The 12771-nt window shown below is 31.8% G+C and overlaps 1 protein-coding gene across 1 annotated transcript; it reads right to left on the reverse strand.

Moving 5' to 3' along the window:
• Nucleotides 1-1282: 1282 nt before the first annotated feature.
• Nucleotides 1283-6065, reverse strand: LOC100798730 (double-stranded RNA-binding protein 4). Its single transcript, XM_003544216.5, has 5 exons — nucleotides 5876-6065; nucleotides 4903-5156; nucleotides 4419-4635; nucleotides 3930-4332; nucleotides 1283-1931 (listed from the first exon to the last, which is right to left on the reverse strand). Exons 1-5 carry the CDS (start codon nucleotides 5940-5942, stop codon nucleotides 1493-1495), a joined length of 1380 nt encoding a protein of 459 aa, XP_003544264.2. The 5' UTR covers nucleotides 5943-6065; the 3' UTR covers nucleotides 1283-1492.
• Between the last annotated feature and the right edge of the window lie 6706 nt (nucleotides 6066-12771).

The following is a 12771-nucleotide window of genomic DNA, read 5'->3' on the forward strand; positions in this document are numbered from 1 at the left end:
ACCCACATCCATGCATCAAATCTATGTTAACAACAACACTGATACACGTTGATCAAGAAAATTATGGTTGTTATGTTAGCAAAAGTTTCAACAAATACGTAGAAAAGGGAGAAAAAAGAGATGATGGAGGAGAAGATGAAGCCATGCATGGGTGAGTGGGTGAGAAGACAATGTAGAAGGAGAAGTTTCTCACAAGAGTTTTGTGGTACTGAGAAACAAGGACAAGAGGGATGGAAAGGAAAAAGATGTGAACATTGTTGTCTGATCACTGCCGTGTGAGTGTCTTCATGTTTTTCTTGCTTCTCTTTTTGGTGAGAATGGGAAGATTTAAAAATAAATAAAAATACTTTTTAAGAAAAATTGTTTTTTTAAAATATTGTTTATCTAGTTTTGTTATAAGAAAATGCTACTAATATACTTATTTTACTATCTAATAAGTGTTAATTTAAACCAAATACATAATATATTAAAATTAAGAGATAAGTCACACGGAACAAGATTACTAATTATCAAAAACTTATTTTAATTTCAAGAATGACACGATGATAACTTCCTTATATTGAATTTAATTTAATAATTTGTCTAATTTTTAGCACTATTATTTTGAATTTAACTATTATACTTTAATTTGTTATAAATCAACTTATAAACTAGCCTAAAAATGGTTCAACAATACAGAAAAACTAGTTTTGCTCTCAAAACAGGTTTAAATTCAGTTCTAAACTAAACTGATTTAGAATTGATTTAAAACCAGTTCATCAAAAACCAAACTCTTTTGTCAAATAAATCAAAAACCAAACCATAAAATTGTTCAATGTTTAGGTTTACCAAACAATGCACAACTCTATTTGTTAGTATCATTAATTAGAACCAAAATAATAGGCTTAACACATAAAAATCTGATTTTAAAAAAAATGTTTTGAACTGGATAAAAGAAACCAGTTTTTTTTATATAAAAAAAATGAGTTTGAAGCCGGTGGAAAACTAATTTGGCTTTAAAACTTGATTTAAAACTAGTTCAATTTTAAAACCAACTTAGAATCCGTTCGGTAAGTATCAGACCACTTTGTCTAATTCAAAACAGTTTGCACTAAAAATTGATGACTAAATTCAATTTGATTTTAAAAACACAAATCATGCACACTCCTAATTGAGATAAATTTATCTTAACTTTTGCCCCATTCAAGATTTTAACAAGTACATTTATTTAAGTTCAAATCCAACCAATAATGTATGACACCATTAGGTAAACATACAATATCAATTGTAACATGATATAACATTTGAAGATCAATTTTAACATGATATAAAGTTTGAAGCCCAAAACATGAAAGACACGGGCTTAATAAACAAAAACGGCCACTAAAGAAGGATTTTAACAACAATTCCTAAATTTTAACAAGGATCTGCGGTTTTCTCTCCATGAACTCTAGTCTGAGAGTTTGCAACATACACAAGAATTTCATCACACTTTACATTTTTACTGTGCCACCTATAAAAGAGGGACTTTGTTCATGGAAGCTGCAGTGCAAGGGGGAACTTGGTTCATCGGAGCTGCAGGGGGAACTTGGTTCATCGGAGCTGCAGTAGCTGAAGTACAAGGAGCGACTTGAATCATGGGAAATGCACTACACGGTGGAACTTGGTTCATGGGAGCTGCAGTACGAGGAGGGCCTTGGTCCATGGGAGCTGCAGTACACGGCATAACTTGGTTCATGGGAGCTGTACGAGGAGGGACTTGGTCCATGGGAGAAGTACGAGCATAAAGTTGGCTCATGGGAACTGCAGTACAAGGAGGAACTTGGTTCATGGGAACAGCAGTACAAGGAGGAACTTGGTTCATGAGAAATGTAGAACAAGGAGTAACTTGGTTCATGAGAACTCCAGTACGTGGAGGGACTTGGTTCAAGGGAACCCCAGTAATCGGTGACCTGCAAATTTTCACAACAGAACATTCAATTAATCACAAGACACATCCAAAACAGGAGCAAAAAAAACTAGCTTTGTCTCTAGACAAGCAAATACATGTACATATCTATCAAGCTTAAATCATGTCACATCATAAATCCCACCAAAACAAGTATTATAAATATTGTCCCTTGCTACATAATACAAACACACTTCTTTTAGTCAGGTACAAGCTTAGGCATTTCACCAATGAAACAAGGATGATCTCAACAGATTGTAAGATGAAACACTATTCTTTAATCGTCCTTTCCTTGATCTCCCATTCCCAAAAAATCCAAACGTCCAGTCCCAAAACCAGAGATAAACAAATCCTAGAAATAATTATCCTTGGGCTTTGTTTCTTAGCAATCGAGGATCGAAGCTTTTGGATTCAACTCTATTGCAAAATCAAACTTTCATTGCTGAACAGATAGCTGCGAGGTAGAGCACAATAGCATTGGAGGATTGGAGGGGTAGTGTGTGGACAAGGGAGAGAGACTATCAAATGCCATTTTTTTTTATATGAAATCCAATTTTGGTTCGTTTTATGTTTTATGATCTTCAAATTTTTGTTTGATTCTGGTGCAACAAAGAGTATTAGAATTGTAGAATTAATGAGAATTGCTACCAAGAAGATAGAAGTTCACAGTTTGAAATTTCTCAAAGCAAAGAGAAGCAAATTTTCTTCTTCTCTTTATGACTGGACGAATCATCTGAGGTTTACAAAAATAGAGTATATTTATGTCACTACGATCTATGTTGGAAGGTCTGCTAGGAAGAAAGATGTAAACCTGTGAAGCCACTCAAATATCAGAGGATAGAGTGCTAAGTTGTGTAAGAATCTTGAGGAATTCAAAATGTGGGTCAACATCTTTTAACTGGTTCTGTTCTGTGTTAATTTGAAGTAATTATAACAGAATCTCAGAGTGGAGGACAAGTATCAAAATGCCAAAGGGATAAATTTATGTAGAGGAGTTTTGTGCAGTATTCAGAACTATCTTTGAGTCTATTTTGGCAGTTGCAGCTATGCTACTGGTTTTTGTATATGACCATGCGAGGAAAATGTTTGGGGGCCTATATATATTTTCTGTAGCTAGGGGGAGTGGCATTGTGTGAGGAGCGAGGAATTGGATTTGTAAAGTGGTAGTTTACTATGTGCTAACTGACAGAAGAAGTTTTATTCCATTCTGTGAAGTAACTAGTTTGTACAACTTCGATTTTACTCTCATACATCTTGTGTGATGGAAACATAGTAATTAATGAAAAAGCTTGATTGCTTCCATTCTCTACTTCCACTCAAACATATTTCCAACATCTAATCATATTATAGAAATGCGTGGTAATTATAAACTTGGACTCTCAAATTGAGAATAGTTTACAATAAAATAAGAATTACTCTCGTGAACACTAACAAGCTTCACAAAAAGAATATCACATCTAAGTACTAACAAGCTTCATACTAACAAAATTCAGGGACACAATTTGGAAAGCTCAAAAAGCATAAAACACCAAATCTCTTCCTCACGTGCACTAATACCACTCAAAACCTGATATCACTTCTACAAAACTGCATATATCCACACATAAAAATACCCAACATACATCCAAACCCGAACCACAAAACTGCATAAAAATCCTCAACACGTAAGCACACCAGGTTCCTCTAATCCTCCTCTCACACCTTCCAAGATCACAATCTAAAACCAGCAACAACCTTACCGTATATATTATTAATCGTCATTGCAAGTTCACCTCACTGGAAATTGATTAAAACAAAGCAGAAATTATGGATAGACAAGGGAAACATGAGGGGAGAAAAGACTGCAGCTCCCATGTAGACTAAATGCTAAATAATTCTTTTGTTTGCATGGACAGTTACTCAGTGGCATACATGAGGGGAGAAAAGACTCAAGAAAATAAATAGCAAAGGAGGCAAAAGAAACACCAAATAAAATAACATATATGAGATTATAGAAACTTACAGCGGAGTCTGTGACCGTAACTTCTTATTAGACTTCTTCTTGTTCTTTTTCCGCTTTTTTGAAGTTGAATCATTATCAATGGAATGTTCTGAACCCGGCTGCAAAGAGACATTATTGGCTTCAAGGGAAGATTCTTGATGTATCATTTGGAGTTCTTGACATGTGGAAAGCATCTTAGGAAACTCAGGAAATTCAACTTTAGTCTCATTATTATTATTATCAGCCACACAAGCTGCAACTTCTGTATCTTTATGATCCAGTGTAATAGAGATCTGTCCTGCATTTGTTGTGGATAACACTGCACTAGGCTGTGACAGAGATCGTCCCTTTCCTTTGATTGCATCATAAAATATAGACTTTGACTTAATAATCTCAACAAGCACAGTTCCCGAGCTAGAATCACCTGCATTAAATGGTCATTTAGTAGGTATGCACATTGCTACCTAAAATCTAATGGAAATATGTAATAAAGCATACACAGAAGAATACCCATAATTGAAAGAATTGCAGCCTTTGCGGCTGACTGCTCAGCTTCCTTTTTTGTTCTAGCTGGATCACCAGTGTAACTTGTACCATTGAAAACTAAAGAAGTTATAAAGATAGGAAGCACCCCTCCTAGCTGTTGCTGATCAGTGTTGTATGTAGGTTGTTCTACATGCAGTTTGTCAGCGTACTCATTCATGATAGACTTGGAAAATGGAGAAATCTGGAAGACAATGACAACAAAGAATCAACATTTTATATAAAGATAATATTGAATGATAATACCAAACCAAACCAAAATGAAGCAATGACAAATCTTAATTAAAGCATAAATGCATAATTAAGTATTAAAGCTATTTCACCAGCTATTTATTTTTATCCAATAAAAATATAACATGCAGAAGCACACTTAATTTATTATAGAAAATCTATTCGAATAGACAAGATTATTCTAAGCATAAAATTATTATTAACGAAAAATTGTTCACACCTGATTGACAAGAGAGAGTCCTTCATCTCTGGTCCTCTTAAGGATACTTTCCAAAGCAAGTCTAGCTGCCTCATGCTCAGCAGCTTTTTTATGGGAAAATGTGGATTGGGAAGTGTAACCCATATCAGCGACCCACACAGTCGACCTAAATTTTGGACTATGATCCTGTCCCTCATTAATGGTCTGATACACAGGAAAGTTAATGCCTGACTTTGAAGTAAACTCTTGTAAACGATTTTTGTACATCAAGTGTGCTGGAACCATGAGAGCAATTCAGGTTATTAGAGATCTCTTTATGCATTATACATAGACACATGCTAAAAGACTCCGAATAAAAATAAAAATGTGTGATGATAGCAAACAAATGAACAAGTAAACATAAACACGTGTGTGCAAGATACAATTTTAAACCTTGTTTTAAAAAAAAAATTGAATGGCAAAAGAAATTTTATTAAGACCAACTAATACAAAAGCACAAGGAGAACCACTATATTAGAAAGATTACAAAAGGAAGCCTCCGTAAAAACTTGGCAGCCATATCCTCAACAAAGTCTCACCAAAACTCAAAAGCAAAGGCTATGAACTCAAACGTTCACCACTTCCTAATGAAGCACAAAGCCATGAGCAAAATTAAAACCCACGATAAACAACAGAACATATTCGAGTATCGAAAACCTATGGGACTCCACATACAAAATACCACTGCTGTTGCTGATTCTGATTCTGACAGAGTTTCAAATTAATGGAAGTCATGCCATAAACAATCATTTTCGCAAAATAAATCAATGTAACGTGTCAGATATATAAAACATCTAAAGAGTTTTAGGCCAAACTCATTTTGAGTCAAAACTATAAAAAAATTCAAAATCAATTTTAGGAAACCTCAATTCGCCCCAAAGACAGTAGAACTAAGAAGAATAACAATAATACGGTTGGTTTCGATATTATTACGTTGAAAAAATGAAGGACTTACGAGGAGGGTTAGATTGAACGGGAGCAGGAACTGAAGGTGGAGGAGGCTCAGAAGAAGACAAAGCCATGGGTAGCAGAAGAAGAAGGAGAATGAGGAGTTTCTCACTGGCTAGTGTTGGGAGAGGAAAATGAAAGGGTAAGAATTGTGCTGTTCCCCTTTTATAGATTCAGTGGTCAATGAAGAGGTTCCACTCACTGGTAATTTCATTTAAATGCTGGAAATTTATACTTAGAATATCATTAAAACATGGTTGAATTGTGTTTTTTATTGACTATTCAAAATATTATAAACTTTTTTTCTAATTTTATCCTATATAAATTATATGGATTTTGTGATTTTTTTTTACTACTAAGTTTATTATTTTTTTAAAAGTAAACATATTTTTAGTAAAATTGTTTCAATAAATAATTTGTTTATTGTTACTCCTAATCTGTGTTAAATATTAGACATTTTGAAATAGAGGGAATAAATCCTTATTACATAACACTGATAAGAGCGTACGTCATTAGTTACTTGTAATAAGGAAAAATGATACTATTAGCCGTGTAAAATCTATGGCTGTTGCTACGCGCACCAACGCAATTGTCGGTATATTGGGTGATTCTCTCTTTATCTTTTCGTAAATTGATGCTTAGATAATAAATTTTATAATAATTAATTTTGATATAATAATTAATATATTTATATATGGGAATTTTTATGAAATTTAAAATTTTTATTTAAAATTTATATACGTAAAATAATATATTATTATATTAAAATTAATTATAATAAAATTAAAAAATACATTAGTAGATTTATGTTAATAAATCTATAATTTTTATTTATAATTTATATATGTATATGTATATATATAAACAAATTAATTATTCTATAAAAATTAATTTTCACAAAATTTATTATATATTAGCTTTCTGAATTTATTGCTTTGGTTTTTGTTATGTATGTACTTAGATTCCGTCAACTTACAACAAACCAATTTCGCTGTCATATTTCAACATCTTTCTCATGATAAGTTATTAGATTTCCAAGTCTCTAAATAAGATATTGTTAGAAAACCACTTTAAAAAAAGAAGAAAAAAATATTCAAAAATGAATTTCTATCAAATATTGTGTTTAAAATGGGCGTCCCTTATTTAAAATGGGCCTAAAGGACATAAAGCCCAAAAGTAAACGCAAAAGAAAGAATTAGCACGGCACATTGAAAGGTCCACAAGGCAAACAAAGTGAGGAAGGACAACTTTTTTTTTTTGTATGGATTTTGCCAGTGATTATAGTGGGTGTTACTATTGGCCCGAAGAGAATTGTTCTGGGCCAATACTAGCCAAGAGCAATTACTAAATTACCTTTGCCAACCCCACTATTCCCCACCCTACCCTGCATGCTGCCATTTTTTTTTTCATTTTCGTGGTCAAACAGAAACATGATTCCATTATGAAATTTTACACAACAAAATCACAATTTTATTATTTTCAGTATTGTTGATGCACAATAGAATTACGATTTCGTTATGCAACAACCTGTCGTACAATAGAATAGTGATTTCATCGTACGAAATTTCACACTTTCATTGTATTTTTTTTCTAAAAAAATACTAAACAATAGTGTGATTCCATTGTACATTTCTTTTTTCCAAGAACAAAATCTAAACAGAATTGTGATTTCGTTGAACACATTATACAAAGGAATCACACTTTCGTAATTTTATCATGTTGTGTATTTTTTTCTCAGAAAAAAGTAATGGAATCATTTTTCTATTGCATAAAAGGGGTGCAAATTTTTTGCATAACAGAATCACAATTCTATTGCGCAAATAACAAAAACTATTGGGACCAATAGCAACTTCCAGCTTTTTTTATAGATTAAGAGCCCATTTGGCATCCCACATCGACTCTTAAATCTCAATCCAATGTCCAGAAAAATAAAACAAAAATAATAAAGGTGATTTGGCATGAAACTTTGATCCTATTAATATGTTGTTGATCATGGTTCAGAGACATCAAAGGAAAACATCCTTTGCTTTTATTTATAAGCTTTAATTTTCTATTTATTCTTTTACTCTGAGTCTCTGGATCAATTCATAACGGTAATTATTTTCTTTTGTTTTGGATGACGTTTTTCTTTTGTTTTGGATGACGTGGAAGTAAGAAATGCACCCTAGAGTATAATTGTTAAGTATAGGTTAGGATTATCCTGACTTGCATATGTTAGAATTGCAATTGTCTTTTTCTTTTAGTTAATTGACTTTGTTGTTTGTGATCTTGAGCTCCCCTTTGGATGATAAGATTAAAAGTGTAGGAAGAATCACAATTCTTAGATTTAGATCTTTCAATTTCTTGGAAGTAAGATGTTGAATTTAATTTCATTCATGTCTATATTGTCATGATTATATGATGAGAAACCTATTTTTTATCCCACTTGCAATGTATTCACTTTTGCTTCACATAAAATATATGGAAGCAAAAATTGTACTTGGGAGTAAAATTGTTAATTAAGATATGGATTTTCTTGGCTTAACCACAACATATGTTAGAAATACATTTGTGGGTCCTTCTCTTTTAGTAATTAAGTTGAATTTGTTGTTTGTAATCCTACAACCACATTTGGATGACAAGATTTGAAATGTTGGAAGAACCACGATTCTTGGATTGAGATTACAATTTTCTTAGCATGCTTACAAACTTAATCCATATTCTGGATAATCAAAATACCATATATCATTCGTTATCATTGAGTGAGTGTAAAATTAGTAATGTTTTTCTATTATTGCTCGGTTAGTTCCACACATTCTTTTTCTATATTTCAATCAATATTTTCCTATTTAATCTTTTCATTTGAATATCATTAGTTATTTTTGTTTTAGGTTAAAGTTGCATTTACATGTGATTAATGATATCTCAAATGTTTTGTTTTATCTTATTTGAACATAATGCAGTCATATATATAAATAAATGAAAAATGTATTTTTCACCGTGTATCAATTTAGCGGACGTACTTCTTATATCATATATAAAGAAATATTTTTATATAACCAATTGAAATTGTATTGGCTTGGTTATCTTTTTAAAATAAAATAAAAGTTGTATTATATATATATATATATATATATATATATATATATATATATATATATACCATAAAAATCAATTAAGGAATAATATTTTTCTAACTAAACAAGAAAATAAAACATGTTTTACTTTATTAAAGATAATCAATTTAAATTAAATATTCACATAAATATAAAATTTAGAAAATCATTTTCAAAATAATTATAAGTAATTGGAAATTTATAGAACTTCATGTGCTAGCCACTTAATAAATTTTTTTAGTTCTATCTATGTATTTCAAAGATAATTCTCCTCATTTTTGTTAAACATAAGCTATGTGGTGACAATTTTACACATTTATATAGTTTTGTTTTTTTATCAAGCTGGAAATGATCGTTGAAACACTTTAAAATACTAAAAGAAAAAAAAGAATGTAAAAATTTAAATTTTGTAGGCACTTGCATCTATAACTTGATAGAAAAATATCCCATAAGTTATAAAGATATTCCACTAATTGAGATCAAATTTCTAAAGAATCTTTTTATGTCCTTGTTAAACATGTTTTATACATCTTATAAATATCCTGATATTTTAAAATCAAAGAAGCAAACGAGTCTTTAAGAAATAACTTTAAAATATCTTTAAATAAATTTAACATCATGTAAATATCATTTTTAACATCATGTAAATATCATTTTTAACATCATACAAATATCATTTTAAAGTTATATAAATAATGTAATTGAGAAAGTTTGCCAAACCTAAACTTTACTGTGTATTTTTTTATTCATACCATGTATTTACTACTACCTTCACACTTGAAAAATGAGATCATTATTTTATTGAAGAAAAAAATAAGAATTTAAAAATTTTCTCATGCTCTTTAGAGCATTTAGAGCAATAGTCATATGCACATCTAAAAAAAGTTAGTATATAGTTAAAAAGTGAAAATCAAGTTATCTATGGAGATCCAATAAAGTTTGAGAAAAGCACACAGTTTAATCATTCTAGTAACTCTTTATTTATTTATATATATATATATATATATATATATATGGGAAATTAACTTAATTATTTAGAGAGTAACTTTTCATTCTAATTATTTATTCTCTTGAAATCTAATTATTAACATTAATTATTCACTACCATCATTATATTTAATGAACAGTGGGAATAAAGAATTACTCTTCATCCTAAAGTTAATTAAAACATATCTTAACAACATAAGTCTTAGTGTTTAATTAAAACATTGAAAGTAAAAAAAATATTGTTAGAGAGTTACCGTGTTTGAGATAAAATCTCTTGTTGTAACAACAAAAATGATAAAAAAAAAAATTAGTTATAAACCAAGAGGGATTAGATCTCGGAAATTGTTCACAGTAAATATTCTTATTTTTCTTATACATATGAGAGTATCTAAAATTATTTAAATCATCCTCTAAAAAATCATTATAAGAATCAAATCACAAGCCTTATTACTCCTTCACGTTTCCTAAATCACACTTCCTTGACACTTAATTTACGTGCTAGGGTAATATTATATTTACATATAATACAAATAACAATCTAAATGCATGGTGCACGCTCTCTGGGATTAATATTATACACCAGTTTGCTGAAAAGATGTCCAAGCACTCATCTCATGGAGCTTTTAGCTCTGTTAATAGAAAAATGGGAAGTAAGATTGTCAATACAAATGAATAGAGGGATAGTTTTCATTGTATCTACAAAAACAAAACTTAATCCTGTCTTGTTGTTTTCTCTATATGTTTGGTGAAGGAATTTTGTATTGATTGAAGGTTGATTTTATATAGTTGGTAAGGAATGAAATTTTAACTGTGCCAAGTACTTGTTAAAATTTTTGTAACAACAAGTAATGACAAATCTATATAATTTGATATGTGAGTCATTCATTGGTTAAAGTTTAATAGTTTTAATATAATGGTTTGTTGAGAGAATCTTCTTGTGGTGGGGATCCTATGGGAGCTCCTCGTACTCTCAAGTTAGAAAACACACAAAGGTAAACCAGATAGATAAGTGTATGGGTTAGGGTGAGGATTATTTCCTAGCTTTGATCCTCTTCCTTTTATACAGGAAGAATCAGATATACAGATCTTGATGATAAAGATAAAGATATTATATTTATCTTATCTTTTCATGGATGATAATGATAACATATATCTCCTAAATTTAGAGATGATATGTTATCTTTTAACTAATAGATATGATTTTTCTCTTTACTTATGTATAACCTTGTTAGACTCGGAGGGACTCAACTGAAATGTCGGATATAATACACATTCAAGTCCGAGTTAGAACTCAACAACGAGTCTAAGCATGACATAAGCTCCCCAAACTTTGAAGCATGTTGTAAGAGCTTTAAATCTTTTGTTGTGGATATACATGGTGTCGAGTTCGAGTACCAAAGTACTCGAAATGTCATTTTGTCAAGTATTACAGTCGTTTCAGACACATTTAATATTTTTGTGCATTTTCAGAAAATACTTTTGAATTTAGAAACATTGGATGGGACAGCCAAAGGTTGCATCTCCTCCCAACCATTGATTTGGGATTTTGGGAAGAGATCTATCGTCCAGATGGGTGCGTCTCTTTGTTTACTAGAAGCTTCTAGAAAACTATAAAAGGATGAAAAATTTCTCCACATTTTCATTGTTCTCTTTCTGGCCATCTTCCCTTCCTCTGATCGCTTTGTTTCGATCAACTTTCTTTTCTCTGACGTCCCTTTCATCTATTTCTTCTCCCAGGTATGTTGTCGTTAAACCTCTACAATGTCCTTTTGTCCTATAGGGGAGAGTTTCAACAACAATCCCACCCACCTTCATGGTGGTTCTGACGCTGCTAACGACCATGTTTCTGACGTTCACATCGGTGATGTCATCGTTGAGGGTGTCACGATCCCTTCTGATGTTGATGTCGTCGTCTCTTTGAGTGGCACAGTCGCTGGAATAAGGCCCTACCCCTATTTCTATCTTATAAGTCTGTTGTCGAGTTCCTTGAGTTGGTTGAATTTAGTCATGTTGATCGCTCATATGTCATGTTTGTTGAGTCTTGCTATGAAAGTGAGTGTGTATTTATGCATTTTTTTTCGTGTGAGACCCATTTTATGTATATGTATTCGTCTTTTTTCTCCATACTTCATCTCATTGCCCCTTTTGACAAGTTTAAGGTCAATGTGTTAAGAGAATTAAACATCTCTCTTACCCAATTGCATCTGAATGCCTGGGCGGCCATGTGTGCCTTTAGGGTGTTGTGCAATGTGTTTTCTATTATCCTGCCTGCTCCTAATTTCCTTCATCATTATACTGTGAAGGAAAATAAGAAGGGTGGTTGGATCTCCTCACTAGTATTCATAGTAAGGCGGTCATTGGACATAATACCACCTCTTATAAACACTTTAAGGGTTTTTTTTTTTTTGGAGTACGTCCTGGTCCCGAATCCTTGCCCATTTACTTTACTCGGCAGGTGGTTCCTAGGTTTCCTTTTTATCGGACTTCGTCCCTTACAAAACCTTGGACTATGAGTTCCTGAGTCATTTGACACCCAAGTTTGATGCACTGGGGGGTTTCTCTTCCGAGTTGAAAAGACTTGACCTCTTTTGTTGGCTCTACTCTTCCTTCTTCTTCTCTTGGGTCCAGTTCGATATCCCTCAGATTGTTGAGGGAAGTCCATGCCACCATTCATGGAAAGATAAGTTGATATTCAAATTAAGGTATCTCCATGTATTATAAATATAATTTCCCTCCTTTTGTTCACAAACATATCTTATTTGGTGATTTGTTTTTGGTCAAGGTAGAATTTGTCCTTTTGGAAAATTTTAAACAAAAGAAT

Source organism: Glycine max, chromosome 14, assembly GCF_000004515.6.
Source record: "Glycine max cultivar Williams 82 chromosome 14, Glycine_max_v4.0, whole genome shotgun sequence".
Classification (NCBI taxonomy): Eukaryota; Viridiplantae; Streptophyta; class Magnoliopsida; order Fabales; family Fabaceae; genus Glycine; species Glycine max.